This window comes from Parambassis ranga, chromosome 14 (genome assembly GCF_900634625.1).
Source record: "Parambassis ranga chromosome 14, fParRan2.1, whole genome shotgun sequence".
NCBI lineage: Eukaryota > Metazoa > Chordata > Actinopteri > Ambassidae > Parambassis > Parambassis ranga.
The window spans coordinates 9,499,225-9,517,780 of NC_041034.1; the positions used below are offsets into that span (position 1 = coordinate 9,499,225).

The following is an 18,556-nucleotide window of genomic DNA, read 5'->3' on the forward strand; positions in this document are numbered from 1 at the left end:
ATAATAGAATGTGTGTTTACATTGTAAATATAGTTGCTTATATTTTATTACAAAATACCTAACCTAAGTGTAACCCTTTATTTTACTCATCAACAAGTGGTAGAGATGCTCTAAGGAGTTAATATTCAGGCAGCAGTTAAAGTTTAATCGATTGTGTTGCCAGTAAATAAAATGTATCTAAATGGGATAATTACTCAGCTTTGTCATAAAAGGAATGAGTAGAGGAGGATTGTGGGTAGAATTGCAGGAAAAGAAAAGTAAAAAAGAACAAACAACAGCCTCGCAAACCAGTCTCATTATCTTGTTTGTGACTTTGGATAGCTTGAAGTTAATCCCTAACACTTCCTGCAAACAGTTAAATAGGAGGAAACCTGGATAGACTTCGGTGGGCTGCCTCTTCATCTCCTCCTCTTCCAGGTTAGTAGCCAGACTCAGCACTGGTAACACCCCTGAATAAGTGCTGCTGAGAGATGAGATGGGTCCATCCTTAGCTCGGACGGATTTTATAGGTGACGCTCAAACCTCCAGTATGTCTGGCCCAAGCCTGTCATCTGCAATACATCACAGTAATGAAATGGCACCAGCCCAAGGCTATCTGTCATAAGCAATCTGCATCTGCTTAGGGACCAAACGGAAATGAGGAAGAGGGATAAAAGGACGAAGGAAGACACAGAGACTTTGTGTCCCCTGAGCAGGTGTCATGCCTGTGTTTTTGTGTTTCTACAGTCTCTTATTAGGACTAGGTGAGCGAGTATTGATTTTTTTTTCTTTTTTGACAGGAGAAAATAGCCACAGCAGGCCACCTCATCCCCCATCTCTGCAGGACCAGATATGTGAGGATATATCATCAGGTCTTTGTTAGAACAAAGCTCCAATACATCTTATCTGTCAGGGAGAAAATGACTCCAGTTATGCCTTGTAACTTGCCCTTTGTCATCCTTTTTCCTGTGTTTGTTTCCCCTGGCCTCGGCACCTGGAGTGACTGGAAGCCGTATCTGTTTCAGTCAGTGCCACAATTTAAATGTAAATTGGTTGGTTTTAATTTCATGTGGTTCTGGAGGTGCAGATGGAACAGCTGTGAATTTACATAGTTTAAATGGCACTATAGAGCTGCTGTCCTGCATCTTTACATCATGGCTGTTTAATGTAGGATGAGTTCACTGTCGTTATGACAGCCTGGATTACATGCTACATTAAAGCAGACTGTATATGTTGTAGTCGATTGTGTGACATCATTGAAGATGACTGATGAGGACGCTGCTTCGTCTGTCGCTGAGCATGAATCAGTGTTAAGAACCTGCATATCATACTTCTGTTTCTATCATTTACCTTAGTTATCTGTATGAGATGATTGCATTTGGTTTTGGTTTGCATGGCAGACATCCATCAGACACCAGGAAAGTGTTAGTAGTGACGGTTGGCTGAGGGTTCAGGAAGCAGCCTTGTGACCCAAAGTTTGCAAATTGGGATCCTTAATCCGCAGCTGCTCCACTGAAGCTGCTCGACAGCAGCAGAACAACAGATGTCAGCTAATGCTCCTGGTCCTTCCTGCTTCCTTTACCCATCTCCAGAGCATACGTGACAATAACATTCAGATGGGAGTCTAAACCTCTATCTTGCAGCCGTATCTGAATCACTTAGCTCATTATTTCACCGCTTTGCACCATCTTTTCATCATTTCTGAGTCAGCAGAGGTTCAGGGCTCATTTGTAAAATTATACTTATAACAGGGCCAATATGTCTTATGATCAGGTTTAGTTTTAACAGCACCTCTGATTTTTACAGAAGAGAAAGCCTGCCATCTAGTGGACAAAGTAGAAAATGCACGCATTATTTCACCTAGTGTTCAATAGATTCAGGTTTCCAATCTTTTTTTATTGTTCCCAGATGTCTTGTGTTTTGTGGCTGTCATTCACATGATGCATTTAAATGTATCATTACAGTAAAGTGTTATTTTCTCCTGATGGACCAGTTGTGTGGATGTGTCTGCGTGTGCTTGTCATCAAAAGCCTGTCTCCGTATATGCCTGTTATATTCTAGAGCATGGTTGTCCAATAACCGGAAGGTCGGCCAACTGTTGTGTGTCCTTGTGCAAGGCACTTACCCACATTGCCTCCAGTGTACTCACCTCGCCTTGCGTTGCCACTTCTGTCACCACCAACTCTGGGCCAGCCCATAGTCTTAAACCCATCCTAAAAACACAGGCTCCAAAGTGTGAACAGTGCCTTTCTTACAAGAGCCCCTCTTTTCATCACATAAAGACAACAACTCACTGTTGTTACTAAAACAACTCACCTATCAAAAGGCTACACAAACAAATGTCCTTTCTTTCTCATAAATCAATTAAAAAAATGCAAGAAAAAAGGTTAAAGAATTAAGAAAAAACATACATTTAACAACATCTCAAAACAACATAACTGATAAATAACAGATTCCAACTAGCGCCTCTTCTCTTGCCTAAAAGCGACAGTTAGTGTATCTGTGCAGACTTATCCGTCATTTATTCTACAGCTTTAATCCTAAACTTATTATTATAAGCCAGCGCAGTGAGCACGTTCTTGATATTTGTCGTTATCTGTGAGCGGTTGGGTTCTGGCACGTGATTGGACAGAGAACTCTGAAGAAACAGCTGATCGGTTAAATTTACCAAGGAAACAGAAAACCAGGCACATCCAGACACCTGTTTGCAAACGACCGATACGCTACCGTTTGTCTAGATACGTCAAGTTAAATTGTTGTAGGAAGATTTTGTGTGGTTAGGTCTGCTGCTTCGTCCTGTTGGCTTGGTGGCCTCCACCTTTGAAAGCGCGACACAGCAGCTGCTGTGTGTGCTGTGTGCTGATCCACGTCACGGTGAGTTTACCGAGTGGCTGCTTTATAACTCCTACCATCGCAGGTCCATTCAAGTGTTTGCATCCTGTTGTCTGATTTGCTACTAGCTTGTCAGTGTTTCTTTGCGTCTGTGGCAGACTCCTTTTGCCAAATATATGTAACCATGGCAACGTGTTTGTACACGATGGTGAATTGGACAGATTTGCGGGTCCAGCTTCACTTACAAATTATAATTAGTATTATTGGTTTTACTGAAGTGATAATCAAGCAGGTAATTACTCTCCTAAGGACTCCTTCAGTCATCCCCATTTTCAGACAGTTTCACAATGAAACAAATGTCATGTCATGTCTTGCTGTCACATTTTTCTATTCATGCATGTTTTACCTCAGTGTTAATCTTGATTTGCTGTTACCCTGTTTCTTTGTTCATAGATGAACTTTAATGCCCCCAGTGGCAGCCACACCAGCAAAGAGAATATTCCACCTTCCACTAAAATAGATGCACTGCAGGTCCAGAGACCCAGACAGCGAACAGTGCTCGGAGTCTTGTCTGAAAATGAGTCCTACAGTCACTCTTTCGGCCAGGTTAGGTGACAGAGGCACACACAGAGAGAGGAGAGCGTATCATTAACATATGAGTCTAACATTATGTGTCATCTCTTTTTTCTTATCAGGGAAGCCAGCTTTCCAAACACAGCTCTGTCTCAGACAGCTCTCAGCTCAACCTGCCCAGCTGTGCTTCCAGTTCCAGCTATGACATTTATGTTGAGGAAGCTTGTGAAGTTGTTCTTGCAGCTTCTGGTCAAGAGGTGGTGGACAGTTATGAAACTGATGTCCTGCAAAATAAGGATGTCAGACTCCTTCTGGAGCTGAGCTCAGGTGAATTCGGCCTACACACACACACACACACACACACACACAGATACACACACAGATACACATACCAAGCAGGTTTTTTAAAATTATGACTTCATGTTCTTTTCATCACTGTTGTTTCATCTTGTAGCTTCTTGCCAGAATGCTTCTATGCAGTCTGAAAAAGATAGATCTCTGATAACAGACGTGGGGCTGTATGAGGAGTACGCAGAAGATATTCACCAGCACTTAAGAGAGAGAGAAGTGCGTTAGTGTTTGGTTAGACTTAAAGCATTGTAACAATGAGGTGTTGTCCCTTAGTTCATATAGCAAATGTGTTATTAAAACTGCTTTGGTCTGATGTTAGATGAAGCTCAGGGCACGGCCAGACTGCTTAGAGAAACATCCAGAGCTCAGCAGCGGCATGCGGGTCATCCTGGTGGACTGGCTTGTCGAAGTCGTCCAAGAATACAGGCTTCTTTCTGAAACTCTGCATCTTGCTGTCAACTACGTGGATCGCTTTCTGTCCTGTACAGCATACCTGAAACGGAAGAAGCTGCAGCTGGTTGGCACAGCAGCGTTAATGATTGCTGCGTGAGAATGTGTTTGTGTTTTTTTTTTAAATCTGATCCTGCTCCTGTCCTGGTTGTAAATGCACCTTTATATAGAGTGGCATTGACTTGAGTCTTCCTGTCATCTTCTAAGCTGATATCTTGTGTCACCCTGTAGGAAATTTGAGGAGATCTCACCTCCTGAGCTGAATGAGTTTGTGTACATCACAGACAGCACCTACACAAAGACAGAGGTACTCCGGATGGAGCATACTCTCCTGATGGTGCTGAACTACAAGATGGCCGCCCCTACTATAAACCAGTTCCTTCACCTTTTTATGTCCGTTCACTCTGTCTGCGCCACCACAGAGAACCTTGCATACGTGAGTAACATCAGTCACTCAAACAGAAGCTACTTCTTCATTTCCCAGCTTCATGTTTTGACATAAATTGCATTTCTTCTTCTAGTACATAGCTGAGTTAAGCCTGCTGGAAATGGATCCATTCCTACAATATACCTATTCTATGGTGGCAGCTGGAGCCTACTGCCTGGCTGCTTACACTATAAACAAATCACTCTGGGTAAGTTTATCCTGGTCAGATCTTTCTGTCTTCAAGATATTAGACTGTATATATGATTTTAATCTTTAATGTTTCAGCCTGATTCTTTGGTGGCCTTTACTGGGTATACCATGGAGGAAATTGCGCCCTGCTTAACTGACCTCCACAAACTACACCTGAGCGCAGAGAGCCATCCTCAGCAGACCGTCAGAGAAAAGTACAAAAGCTCAAAGTAAGCTCAAAGTGGCTCAAAGTGTTATACAAGCAGCTTTTTCTGTGATTCTTTGCAGTGCACACGTGTTTAATTGTTCATGTTCTGTCTCTCACTTTACAGGTACTTTTATGTCGGAAGGATCTCTCCACCTGCAGTTTTGCTTCGCCCATGAATCGCTGCTTCTCCCTTTTTAATCCATGTGTCTGAACATAATTAGGCCGAGAACAAACGGAGCTGACACTACCGTCACATGCCACACCCACCTGGACACTTTTTCCCCAGGAGATTCTGTTTTTGTGGTTTATGTAAATTAAACAAGTTATATAAAAGCACATAATTCCTGCCAGAGATCTTCAAATGTATACTGATTTTAATGATAAGCTGTGTTAGAGAAGTTTTTATTATTATTTATTTTTCATGAATTCAGGAAATCACACCCTTTAAACTCATTTATAAACACAGGAAATCCTAAAGAATAAAACAAAGATAAAACATCTAACATTTATGCTTTTAAGTTAGTACAGGAAATTCAGGAAAATTAGTATGATTTAATTTTTCATGTTTATTATTATTTTGTAACAAAGAGCAGTATTTTATTTTGAAAATATTTTCCGGAAGCCGTTTCTCTCCAGTTCTAGCCGTTTGGACGCGCGTGCCTCGCTGCTGCAGGCGCGCTCAGGTGAAAGCAGGAGAACACCTTGATGGTAAAGAGTTAATTTAATGACAGAGCAGCAAGACTGAAACCGAAGAAAAACTTTTTGGACGTTGTTTTTGTTTTGTTTGTGTTTCTGCTTCCTGTTTTTTTTTCGCGGGAGATTAAAGTTTTTTCTGTCCAGGTGAAACACTCAGTGATGGTCTGACGTGCGGGCGTTCGCTGTTTATTCGATACAAAGTGTTAACGCCAACATTTAAAATCTTCACTCAGGTGAAGACTCAAGCTCACACACAGGTTCAGGTAAAACCTGTTGCACCTTTTCACGGCGCGGCTGTCAACAGCGACATTACTGAGATTTTTCTAACATTAACTCATGATACTTAGGAAGGAACTGGATTCGCTTTACGAGCGTTTAAAGGTTCCGGCTGCTGTTTGTGTTGGTGACAGGTTCTGTGCACTCTTCTTATTTGCTCTTAGGCTACTGCCAGCTAACTCTTATTTTAAATCCTGTAGCTCAAAAGTTGACTGTTAATTTGTATTTATTTGTTGTTGAAAACTGAGGGTTTATGTCAGTCAATTATACACTTTATGTGTAAAGTATTATAGTAATAATTTCCTTTTCCTTCTCCAGTGACCTTCTCTTCCTCAGGATGGCTGAACCTGCTGAGTTGCTGCTCATTAAGGACCAGTATGATTCAGCATTCTATTCTCTGAGTCGTGGATTGGCAGCTGAAGAAGCCAAGAGAACAATGGAGGCCCTGGTGTATTACAGGAAGGGTCAGATGCACCTCACTCAGGGGGTGGAGGTTCCCACCTCGGGTGAGCGACAGATCGGAGCTGTGTGGGCTACAGCCAGGCAACTTCAGCAGAGGATGAGAGACACACTGAAGACCGTCACTGCCCACCTGTCTGTGCTGGAGAGCTCTCAGCAGACGAGCAAAGAACAGCAGGGCTTGTTGTTGAAGAACCTTCCACCCAATCTTTATCCAAATTTGGCCTCTAACAGTCAGCCTCCCCACAGCTCTCTCCTCCATCTGTACCCCAGCATACCTGCTGCCACCCAGAACACAACCCCAGCCCCCAGTACAGCCACTGTCAGTCCTGCTCCCCCTGCTGTTGTGAACACACACTCACTCGCTGCAGCGGCTCTGGCAGCTCTAGCCATGGCTAACCATGGGGACCATCCTCCAGCATACACACCACAGCCCAGAGACGGACACCGCAGCCTTTCTTACGGTCCTGCTGGAGGTGGCCTCGGACCGGGACAGCAGGCTGGAGATGGAAACGAGCTGATTTTCATCCCTTCTGGGGTGCAGCTGTTTTTTGTGGATCCAAATGGACAGGTCAGCTCGCTCTCTTACCCAGGCTACCTTCGCATCATCACATATGATGGTCAGCAGAAGGACTCTGCTGCTGGAAAACCATCAGCATTCTTACATGTGAGTATGCACTGTAGGTGTGTGTGTGTGTTAACGAGGCATTACTCTGGGTGTGTTCCTTATAGGTGTGACTACTTCATTACTCTTAGGAGAGTGAGTCACTGTGTGGAATTTAAAGTTGAATACTATTTATAAAGATGACATGTTGTCTTTGTGATGTACATCCTTTGCTCACTTGGTTGACATTGATGTTGGCAATAACACAAAAAGTACTAATTTACTAGTTTATACTTATGCAAGACGAGGAAGAAGCAAGAAATTAGCCAGTTTATTGAGAAGCTCAACATTTTTTGTCACGCTGTCTGGAATGTTTGGGAATTAAATGCATATCTGCAAGTGTTTGATCTTCTTTAACCATGGTTGTGTCCACTTGAGCCTTCTAACAACTTCTCTGTGATGCAGGTAAATCAATCCAAATACCAGATTTATTCTGGTACTTCTACAAAGCTTATATTATGCTGCGTTGTATTCTGCATTGCAACCCATGACTCTGTATCCAGCAGCGCAGGCTGGTGGGCTGCTCTCCTGTATTCTGGCCCTGCTTTGTTTCCATGAAGACAATGGTCCCATTAACAGATGACTCTGCGCTTCTGTTGTGCTGTCGGTCAGTGTCCTGCACCCTCGCAGGAGGTCATTCTGTCAGGCAGCATACCAGTGGCACCATGCAGCAGCAAGTGTCTGTATTATGTCTGTGTGGGTACAGGACACTGTGTCCACTGGGAAGACTTGCGATAAACCACCTCCAGCAGTACTGTTATTGAAGACTGACACCTATGAATCACTTTAGACAAACAAAGATCCAACAAAAGTTATAAAGTCCTGACCTCCTCAGTCCTAACCTCTTGTATTTGTGCATCTTTGTGACTTTCAGGTGTGCGACTGGCTGTACCCGCTGACAGAAGACACACCTGTGCTGCTGGCTACCTCTGGGATCTTCATGTTCCCTGACACTTTGGCGGAGACACCAGGGTCCTATGCGGGAATAGTGTTGTCCTCTGAACTGCCTGCTGCAAACCGGGAGATGTTTCAGAACATCTTGTCGCAGCTCACTGAACTTAGGATCCAGGTCAGACTTTACTTTTGATCTAGTATCCTCATATTTTCTAGGATCTAAGTAGGCGGAGCAAACGCTTTGATAAGTTTGGGATGTATTCAGACTGAAATTCACATCATCATGTTCTAATGCTTATAACAACATATCTGTCGTGTGTATACATTTATATGTTTTGCTGTTATTCTCATGTCCTCTTCTTTCACCACAGAATTTGACTGTCAGATGAATTTAGTTCTTCCTGGAGCTACTGTCATGTTGGAATGTCATTCATCTCATAACTGTGTACATCACAGGTGTAAAACAAGTTTTGGAGCTTTGTTGAAAGTCATTTTCTGATTCCTAGCTGATACACTGTGCACTCGAGCTATTAGAAATGTATATCCTTCCTCTATTTTATTATTATGGCTTCACTGACAGGGTCCAGAGGGGGCAGGCTCTGATGTCATCAACTTGAGTACTAAAGTGCCGCTTAGTCCGCCCAAAGAGCAACCAGGGCTGACACTAACAGCAGAGGAGAAAGAGAAACTACTTCCTGGATGGAGTGAGAAGATGGCACAAGGAATCCTATCAGGTGAGTTCTAATAAAAACAAAAAAAAAGAAACATAATATCATCACTACAACCCTTTTTCTGCACAATCGACCACTAGTGGGTGTTGCAGTACCACTAATAAATTGTTGCTCAGTTACATTGACAAATGCCTGAGACATGTTTTGACACCCACGATGAGTTATAACACTGCTGTTGTGCTTTTTTTTACCACACATAACTCTGCAGGAGCTGCACGGCTGAGTCAGTCATTTGCAAAAGGAGCAGAGGCCACTAGCAGGGCCATTCACAAAGGAGCAGCCAAGTTTAGGGACCACATCACGCCTGAGGAAACTCCTACAGAGGTCAGCCCCCGTGTCAACAAAGGCCTGCAGGCAGCTAAACAGGCCACTGGGGGGGCTGTTCGGGTCAGCCAGTTCTTGGGTACGAACCACTCGTAACATCATAAGTCAAATGGGCCTTTAGAGTACCTGCTCTTATTCTGTATGTGTATGTTCCTCTGTAAAGTGAATGGAGTGAGCACAGTGGCAGGACATGTGGCAGACAAGGTGGCGCCCCATGTGAAGAAGCATGGTGCAAAACTGGTACCAGAGTCCATGAAAAAGAGCCAAGATGGCCGCGCTTCCAACCTGGATGGAGCCAAGTTTGTTGCAGCCAGCAGCGTACAAGGTATATACAAACGTTTATGAAATAACCTTGAAGTTATAGTAACACATACAGTAAATCTATGACTATTGTCTGACACATTTTTCATTCAAAATGTCATAAATATGATTGATAATCCAGGTCTTAGAGTAGGTAACATGTTTTAAATGTTTCCAAACTAGGTTTCTCCACTATTTGGTCTAGCCTGGAGACTGGAGCAAAGCTTGTTGGCAAAAGTGTTTCAACAGAGACGGTCACGACAGTGAAGTACAAGTAAGTGCAAATATTTAACTCTTCTTTTATGTCAATGGGTTTGTTATTGTGTATCTTGTTTCCAACCTCTTTTTCTGAATCTATTGGTGACTGTGTGGGATGTTGGTGCACTGACCTGCCTTTACAACTGTTTCTTTTCAGATTTAGGGGCTTAGAGAATCTTTTTAACATGTCCAGCAACATATGACTGCACGGGGGAGTAAAAGCAAAGGCTTGTGAACTAACCACTGACCCTGCTCAACCCTTTCATGTTTCACTGTGTATTGGGCTCTGAGTGCTTTATAATCACAGGTGACCTACACACAATGCAGTACCCTGTGTAGACACATAGGTCACCGGAGTTGCCGCTGCTGTGCTAATGTGCTGCTTGTGCTACCAGTGTGTGTAGACACAGTGTAAACCTCTGGTGTGTGTCTGTCTGGGCCTGTGCTGCAGCTAAAATGTCAGCCTGTGTTGGGTGGTGATGGTCTTGCTGCTGTTCATACTATCTGTAGCCCCCGTTCCAATAAACATGAAACAAACAGACATGATTGTGTTTTTCTTGACAACATTACTTGCTCCAGCACGTTATGCATTTCCTCTCATGACACCACTCTTAAATCTGACATATTATTTGGGGTGAAGGTACGGTGATGGTGCAGGCAAAGCCACGGACACTGCTCTCGAGTCAGTGGTCAATGTTGGTGTGACTGCATACAACATTGACAACCTGGGCATCAAAGCCTTCATGAAGACTACAGGCAAGGAGACAACCAAGACCATAGTGACAGGCTCAGATCAACAGCAGGCTAAGGCTAAGGGGAAGGAGGTAAAGGAAGAATGTGTAGCAGAACCTGAGGAGAAGGAGGCCCTGAAGAAAGAGGACAAGAAGAAGAGTTAGATTTCCATCCTATTGAAAGGTCACCTCTTAATTTTTGAAGTAAATATTTAATGAAGTCCTACACATGCTGCCTTTAATTTCTAGTTTTTTTATAGACCCCTTTATCTCTGTATTATCTGTATCTGAATGTGTTTGTATGTCTGTATATGAAAAAGTATCAGTGAACCTGTTAAAACTGTTTTAAAGTTATACTTAAGATACAAATGAATATATCTATATAAATGTGCTTGGCGGTGAATATGTTGTTTTTCTAATGTAATTTGAAACCTCATAATGGTAGCAATAAATCATCTGCCGTTGGTTGACTATTACTGTTGAATGCTGCATTAAGAGCTCAGTACATACAGGAAGTTAATTTTCAGGCGTAATTAAGCGCGAAATGAGCTTCACAAAAAAAAACAAATCACTGTTTGTATTAAAAAAAAATTGTAATTTACGAAGTCAGAGCAGCGCTGTCAAACTTTGCTTCAGTTTGAACCTCCCGCTAAGTCTGCGCTTTTGTTTTTTTTTTTTACGACGCTTAATACAGCCGGAAATGGGCGTCTCCGCGGTAACAAAGAGCAACACACTTTTTGGTTGTTTTTCCTGAAACATGGCTAAAGATTGCGACTACAGTAAATATGACTTAGCACGGCTGCAGGCGGAACTTGAGCAAGAGAGGGAGGTGAAGTAAGTTTGAATTCTTATAAATATGAGCTAACATGTCATGTATAAAAACAAACAAACAAAAAAAGGACCTTTCTGGCTGCTTTGCTTGCAGAGAAATGCTCCAAGACTCGGTGTCTGATCTGCAGAGCACCATGTGTGAACTGCAGGAAAGACTGCACAGTGTTGATGGGGAAGGTGTGTGTGTTGTTTTTACAGAAATATTTATACTTTAAGGTTCATGAAGAGTCTGACTGTGTCCTGCATAGATAGGACTGTTTTAGATTTAACTGTTTGTGTTCATCAGGAAATGAATGGAAGACGAGGTATGAGACACAGGTGGAGCTGAATGGACAGCTTGAACGGCAGATCACACTCATTCATGAGAGACTGGAGGATATTAGAGGAAATCCCATGGGTAAGTAAGGTCCCTTTGCTAATTTATTTAAAGTATTTATTTGTTAGTATTGATTAACACAGCTTGCACCAGGGTACAATGGTTTACCTTCTCTACCACTGTTATTCAAAGCAGCAGTGAGATCTTACTCAACTTAAAACATAAGAAAATAACTGTAAACCTCTTTTTTTCTGCTCTAAAAGAGGTAAGAAAGTCACAGGGACAGTGTACACAGCATAATGTCTGTTATTATGTTTAAACAAATGCTGTTTGAGCTTATCAGAAGGACATCACTACACACTCGTCTTGAGGGGTGCTTTACAAAAACTTAAATGTTCACACTTTTTTGAATAATGTGTGTACTCTTGTGGAAAGAGACAATACATTTACGGTCTTCTGCCTCCCACATATTTTCTCCAAAACAAGTTTTGACGAAAGAGCAGGACCTTTCCCTCTCTCTATATCAAACCACTTTATGCACGTTTGTATTTTAATCCGTGTACACTCATGTGTTCTTGTGTTTTACAGATCGACTGGCTTCTATCCGATCATATGATGACATGCCAGCGGTGAGTGCAAACCTTTTAATTATTTTGATTTATTTCATTGTATTTTCAAGCATAGTTTGAGAAATCCATGCAAGACAGAAGAACACACACACACACACCAGCAGAGAGAGCCAGAGACACAGAATGTGCGGACAGGACAGAGAGGATTGCAGAGCCAGCTGCTTTCATCATCCCGTTGATGCAGGAAGAACTACAGTTTAATCACAACACTGTAATCACGGGATTACAAACCATAGGAGAGTAATGCACACTAATTACAATACTTTAACACACACACACACATGAATACACACCACACACTGGAAGGTTGCACAGTACGATCTAAATATGTGTTTGTGTGCGCCTTGGGGCAGAGCTAACAGATGCTCATTAGTGTATCCAAGAACTGACTGCAAGATTGTGGAGTGAAGATCTGTGAGCGAAACGAGCGTGACAGATAATGACTGCACTATTAGTGTGGAGATAAATGTTAGGACCACAGTGTTCTCTGAGCAATACACTCCATTATGTATGCAGCTCTAAGAGGTCAAGCTAGGTTCTTTCTCTGAGATATTTCTTTGCCATCAGTGCTGCTACACTTACACTAGAATTCACAGATCGTTTCAGTAGCACACACTTTTTAACACACTTTCGTGTTAATTATGGATGCATAAGAACAAGACCCAGGCTGTTCCATACCTTGGAAAACTCCCAGTTGCTTTGCTCTGCACTATAAATCCTCACAATGCTTCAGCACTAATGTGTTTATATGGTTATTGAATAATGTATGAGACTAATCCGTTTTTGTGCTCATGTTTTCTGCATTAAATATTCTGTTATCGGTTGCTCCTGCAAGATAACGATGTAATGCGAGTACAAATTGATCTGTAATCCAGCAGTATGACAGCCATTATACTGAATTATTTTAATTAATGAAAACACTTCACCACAGGAAACACTGAGGCAGCGGCTGAAGCTCCTGACGGAAGAAAAGTCTGACCTCCAGAGTCAGATGATGGACTGTCGGCTTCAAATTGAACAGGAGGGAAAGGTGAGAGTCTCAACACTTCCTGTTTTATCCTGAGAAAGAGGTCACAATGTCTGCTGGGCAAGTCTGATTATTTTTTCAGCCAAACAGCTTTAAATTCTTTCAGGTAATACATATTTCTGCTACTTATAACAGTCATTAGCAATGGATTGAAAAAGATTTGGCTGATGATTTTGTTTTGCATACATTTTTTTAAATGCAAAATCGGCCCCTAACCTTTGTCCTGCTCTGTTTCTGCTAGCGTGCTTCTAGCAACTTGCTTCTTTGTTTATTGTTCTGCTGAACAAACGGTAACATATTAGCTGAATAAAGGTTCAGAACACAGCATGTGCAGCCAGTAATCCCTGCTGTAATCTGTTGCTCATTAACATCGAAGTCTTCTGAAATACACATCCACACACACACACACATAAGCATTAAACCTATTAGCAGGGAGATTATTCACAGACAAAACAAGTGAAGTGTAAAAATGTCACAATATGGCTTTCTGCTTTTTTAAAATATCAGGCATTTCATAAAACCAACGATGAGAGGCGGGCGTACCTTTCTGAAATTGCTAAGGTAGGTGATCATATTATTGAATATTAAAGAGAATATCAGACACTTTGTGTGTGGATGTGGAGTCAGTGTTCATGGTATCTATACCGTGGTATCTATAGTCAAGTAAAAGCTTTTTTTCTTATTTTGAGATGCTGCTCACCTAGCTTTTATTGCATTGCCTACAAGTACCAAGATGCATTGCACAAGAGCGATCCTAAAATGTATGGCAGCGGAAGGATTCAGTTTCTTCTGGCAGCTCAGTTTCTGGGTGGTCTCTGTTTACCATATCCTCTTGCAAAGCTCATCATGCAGCACCCTCAGCGCTTGTTTGCTGCATTTTGTTTAATGCCCTGCCTAAATAGTAGTCAGCTAATACATTGTAGAAAATATTCTTGTTCAAAACAGTCACCTACCTCATGTTAAGAGTCAATTTTTTCCGCTAAAGACACAGGTTATAGTGTAGAGTGCATCCCCTGGATTCAGTAAAACAACTTGTAGTTCTTCCAAGATCTCCATCCCTAATTTCAACATGGCAGTGTTAAAAAATGTAAGGTAATCTTTTTAATGCAGGTTATTGCATTATGGAAACCTTACACTATACAGTGTAGAGTGCACTGTGGCTGATCTCCTGCAGGCCTAGATAGGATTTCTCATTCACCCTCTTGTTATGTAATAGGTAAGTCTCTGTTCAGGTAAAAAGTGAGTCAAGGACTTTATGCCCTCTGTCGTGAAAAGAAGAGGTTTCTGGAGAGCTGCAGCTGAACTGTGCCATCATTGCTGGATGACATCTATAAATTCACAAAACTGGTATGAACACACAAGCTTACACATACAGCATGTGCCTTTGTCCCAACAGCTGTCCTCCACCTGTGAAGCCCAAAGAAGACAGTACTCCACTCAGCCACAGAGGGCACCAGAGAGTGAAAAGATTCAGTCAGTGAGACTCAACAGGTGATAGACAAAATAATATGAACAGGATAAAGTGGCGATTAAAACACCTATACAAAAAAGATTTGCATATCAGAAAAATGTTGCATGTGTTTACCTTTCATATTTCATATAAATTCATTTTTTTACTGTGTTATTTGATGCACAGAGGAAAGCAGGCTGACAGGAAGGCAAAGGCTAACTCTAAGAAAGGGAAAGAGGCAAAGGAAGATGGAGGAGGAGCATGTGTGAAAGGAGGAGGGAGTGCTGGAGAGACAACAGAAAGAAGACACGAGAAGAAATCCCAAAGAGAAAGCAGGTTACCTACCCTAAAGCACTACCTGAAAAACAATCCTTAGTGATCAAATTTGGTGGCATTGGGCTTTTGTTCTTATTTCTCATTGATGGATTTAATTACATTGAAAATAATACAGTTCCTTGGAATATAGACTACAAACAGTATTGTGTTTATTTTACACATTTAGGATGAAGTATGCTTATTTCAGTGTTGTATTTAGACAAGAACTCTTTCTTGAACTGTGTATGATGGATGAATACTACGGGCTTTCAGTGTAGTGAGGTCGACCCCTAACATGCCCGGAGCCTGCTGAGTCTGACATTTCTCGTGTCACTGCAGTTTTTTTTTTTTTTTTGAAAGCACCTCCTACGATTTACATTGCGTAAGCAACAGCAACCAACACACTCTGTTCACCCACGGAGCCAACAGTCAGCCCCACCCCCCATCCCATCCCACCCACTGACCGCCTTTATAAATGTGGGTGTAAGAAAAGTAGTGAATATAAAAGCTGCCAGAAGCGCTGCTTCCACTGTGTTTGTAAAGAAGTGTGGAGGATGGGCTCAGTTCCTTTCAGCTTTAAAACACTGAACTTAATGAATTAACCCATGGATTGTGACAAAAAGGATTCATGAGGGATGAAAAAATGCATTACTGAACATATGATGTTATGCCCAAGACTCATAGCACCAACATAACCAGGAGTAGAGGGTTTAGATACCCCTGACACCACAAGCTGTTTTGTTTTCGCCTGTGGTTAAGTTTGATTTTTAATAATGGCTGGATTTAAAACTACAAGTTCAAGTTAGACATTAAGAACAGGGCAGGGGGTTAGGAAGATATCATCTTAAAACACAAAAATTGAAAATATTAAACACAATTTCCAATTGTATGTTCTCGCTCTTATCAGATGTTCCATTTTCAAGGACTGAAACATTGACCCTAAAGTTCTGTTTCTTTCTTCCACTTTTAGCTGCCTTTGCTCTACCTATATGATGAGTGTGTGTATTGGCTCGTATTTCTGAAGTTGTTTGCTGACTTGCTGTACTGTACAATGTACAAATGTTCTGCAGTGACAGGTGGTTTGTCTTAGATTTGTGACTTAATTTAAAGATAGCTTGTCCATATTTCTTATGAAGCACAACTCTGCTCTTTAGCCCGCTGGTCATGAATCACATGGTCGCGGAGTAACCACCTCGACATCTTCTGCTGACAGGTAAAACACAATGACAGATGACTACAGTGAAACACCATCAAAACACCATCAATCACAGTGCTAATTCAGTTAGCTCATCTGTCTGTGTAAGCACTCAATAATGTCCATACTGTATTGTGTGAAATGGTATAGATGTCATGGCAGAGACAGTTGACACTCTTTAAAGCATCTAACTATGTGGGTCTTAAATGTAAATATCTTGCCATACAAGGTAAATTATGTTTTCATTTAATGAGGGATAGTAGATCATCAAGTGCCCGATCCACATAATCTGTGCTCTTTATTATTAAATTTACAAATAAACTAAATATATAGCCTTAGACACACACACGCCACTGTTCTCAATCTCTTTCTATACAAGTCTACTGAATCACAGGGAATTGCCTAGTCATGCTTCAGGAGCAAAGATGGCCTCTGTGAAGAACTGCTCTCATTTCATTAGTATTGATTTAATATTTCCTTTAAAATGTAATCTTAGCCAGTCAGTCTTCAGTCTGTTGCACTGTTGACACAAATAAACAGCTTGAAAATGTTGCCTTCTTTCAGCAGCAGCAGCATTTAAGGTTCACATCACATCCTGCTTGTTCAAATTGTGCTGTTTCATGTAGTGTTTTTTAACAAGTGACTTTGTCCTGTGTCCTCCATCCTTCATCTATAGACACTCTCCCCCATTTGTGCCCTGTTTCCTCAGGATTAATCTAGGCACCTTGTCAAGCTCTCGGTTTGTGACGCACACTGGGTCCCCGCGAGTGTCTCCCCAAAATAGAAGAATCTTTGTGTGTGTGTGTGTGTGTGTGTGTTTGTGCATGATACATTTATGAGCAAATTCAAGTTCAAGCAAGTAGGTCTGCTCACTCATGCTGTCTATAAATGGTGCAATCGTTAAAATATCTATTTAGATGAGATCTTAGATGAGGCTTCCTCCCACAGTCTGAAGATACAGTTTGCATGTTCGGTCAATTAGTGATTATAAACTGGGCACATTGTAATTGTGAGTAGAGATTTACTCCATCACTAGTGCAGATAAATATGCAGAACAGAGAGAGTTCGGAATGACATCAGTCTCTCCTCCTCCATCATGTCAACAAACTTTAAACACAAGCTTGTGTTAATGAGACCGCAACCTCTTCATCACTCTGCCTCCACTTTGCTTTATGACATTCTTCAATCAAATAATAAAAATCATTATTAACTGGGTCCTTATACAGAGTAAAGGTTTGAAAAACATGGCAGGATTGGAGTATACAGTGGAGTAAGTGTTGTTACATAACTCACGTGCACATGTGCTTTATGGGTTAAACAGAGTCTTTGCATAGTCTGAAGGTTTTAATGAGCTGTGAGCAGATTTTACACACAGACATATCACAGGATTCATCCAATAACATGTATTCTGTATTTAAATGAATGTATGTTGAAGATGTATTTTATTTGAATTGAAAATCATTGATGTGGCTGCTAATATTATATAATATATATAACAAAAAGCTCCTTAAACTGCCACAAAGCAGATCGACCCCCCCAGCTGACTCGTGCCTGGGAGGACCAGCAGCATCTCCAGCACGGGTGGGAAGCGTGGGTCTGCATCCTAATGAGGGGTGGGGGTGCTGAATGAAAATCACGACAGAGTGACGTGGTGAAGGAGGAGAGAGGGGGTGGGTGGGAAAAAAAAAGAATGGGAGGGGAAGCAGCTGCTACCTAGTTCATTTCCAGTCCAGTCTCTGCTTCTTGCTCTCTCTGTCTTAACACACACACACACACACGCACACACGCACTGGTGGTGTTTGGTGGTGAAGCCACATCAACCGGACGACAAAAGGGACACACGGGAGGGGAGGGGGCTCTCTGCAGCCAGGACATCACCAGCATCCAGTTTCAGCGACAGGCTCACTGAACTCCTTTTTTTCCTCATCTGCTGGGAAATAAATCATCAGTCAGGCTGGAGGTGACCGTTACAGAGGCGTTAATTTCTCGCGTGGGTAAGCCTGCTAACCTGCTTTTTTTTACCAGCTGAGACAAAAGTGATGAATTCTTTTATTTGTGTTGGCACCAGGGTCCTAAAACACACTCTCAGATTATAATCACCTGATTAACATTAAGTTGAATGGTAAGTGTGATGTCTGGATCAGGGCTGCGCGCTCATCATCTGAGTTTTTATAGAGCAAAATGAAAAGGTTATTATCGATTCGTGACTGTCGCTGTCTTCATCCATCTGCGCTCCGGGCCGACTCTGACAGACACTGTGAGTCGTCATGAAGCACACTGTGCGCTGCTCGGCTTAAGAGCACTTAATCTGTCATTAGGGAGTTATTTTGAGACGGTGAACCGGCCGACGGAACACCGGCTGGCTACTTTATCAGCCGTCCAAACCTCTCCTGGGTCGGTTTCTCGCCTTTCTACAGTTATTGTTTTTGTTTACTTTCTCGACAGTGGAAA

The 18,556-nt window shown here is 42.0% G+C and overlaps 4 protein-coding genes across 7 annotated transcripts in view; all 4 read left to right on the forward strand.

Annotated features, from left to right (window-relative positions):
* Nucleotides 1-2,734: 2,734 nt before the first annotated feature.
* On the forward strand, nucleotides 2,735-5,185 carry ccna1 (cyclin A1). The gene is made up of 9 exons (XM_028422169.1): nucleotides 2,735-2,853; nucleotides 3,265-3,417; nucleotides 3,507-3,711; nucleotides 3,839-3,951; nucleotides 4,055-4,281; nucleotides 4,417-4,621; nucleotides 4,707-4,820; nucleotides 4,898-5,031; nucleotides 5,134-5,185. Exons 2-9 carry the CDS (start codon nucleotides 3,265-3,267, stop codon nucleotides 5,183-5,185), a joined length of 1,203 nt encoding a protein of 400 aa, XP_028277970.1. The 5' UTR covers nucleotides 2,735-2,853.
* A 668-nt stretch (nucleotides 5,186-5,853) lies between these two features.
* LOC114446176 (spartin-like) lies at nucleotides 5,854-10,600 on the forward strand. Of its 3 annotated transcripts, none has more exons than XM_028421642.1 (8): nucleotides 5,854-5,968; nucleotides 6,300-7,107; nucleotides 7,979-8,173; nucleotides 8,579-8,732; nucleotides 8,938-9,132; nucleotides 9,217-9,378; nucleotides 9,537-9,627; nucleotides 10,252-10,600. In XM_028421642.1, exons 2-8 carry the CDS (start codon nucleotides 6,319-6,321, stop codon nucleotides 10,505-10,507), a joined length of 1,842 nt encoding a protein of 613 aa, XP_028277443.1. In that variant the 5' UTR covers nucleotides 5,854-5,968; nucleotides 6,300-6,318; the 3' UTR covers nucleotides 10,508-10,600. The 3 variants fall into 3 exon arrangements, with proteins under 3 accessions (XP_028277443.1, XP_028277446.1, XP_028277444.1); XM_028421645.1 differs by lacking the exon at nucleotides 10,252-10,600 and adding an exon at nucleotides 9,769-9,860; XM_028421643.1 differs by lacking the exon at nucleotides 5,854-5,968 and adding an exon at nucleotides 6,064-6,115.
* A 445-nt stretch (nucleotides 10,601-11,045) lies between these two features.
* Nucleotides 11,046-16,453, forward strand: ccdc169 (coiled-coil domain containing 169). Of its 2 annotated transcripts, XM_028421849.1 has the most exons (8): nucleotides 11,046-11,176; nucleotides 11,268-11,350; nucleotides 11,460-11,570; nucleotides 12,078-12,118; nucleotides 13,050-13,148; nucleotides 13,653-13,706; nucleotides 14,542-14,636; nucleotides 14,782-16,453. In XM_028421849.1, the coding sequence occupies exons 1-8, from the start codon at nucleotides 11,100-11,102 to the stop codon at nucleotides 14,969-14,971; spliced, it is 750 nt and encodes a 249-aa protein (XP_028277650.1). In that variant the 5' UTR covers nucleotides 11,046-11,099; the 3' UTR covers nucleotides 14,972-16,453. The 2 variants fall into 2 exon arrangements, with proteins under 2 accessions (XP_028277650.1, XP_028277651.1); XM_028421850.1 differs by lacking the exon at nucleotides 13,653-13,706.
* Nucleotides 16,454-17,974: 1,521 nt separating this feature from the next.
* Nucleotides 17,975-18,556, forward strand: part of dclk1a (doublecortin-like kinase 1a) — a 38,682-nt gene continuing 38,100 nt past the window's right edge. Inside the window, exon 1 of the mRNA XM_028421822.1 lies at nucleotides 17,975-18,099. The gene's annotated coding sequence lies outside the window, so the exon portion shown is untranslated. The remainder of the gene's footprint in view (nucleotides 18,100-18,556) is intronic.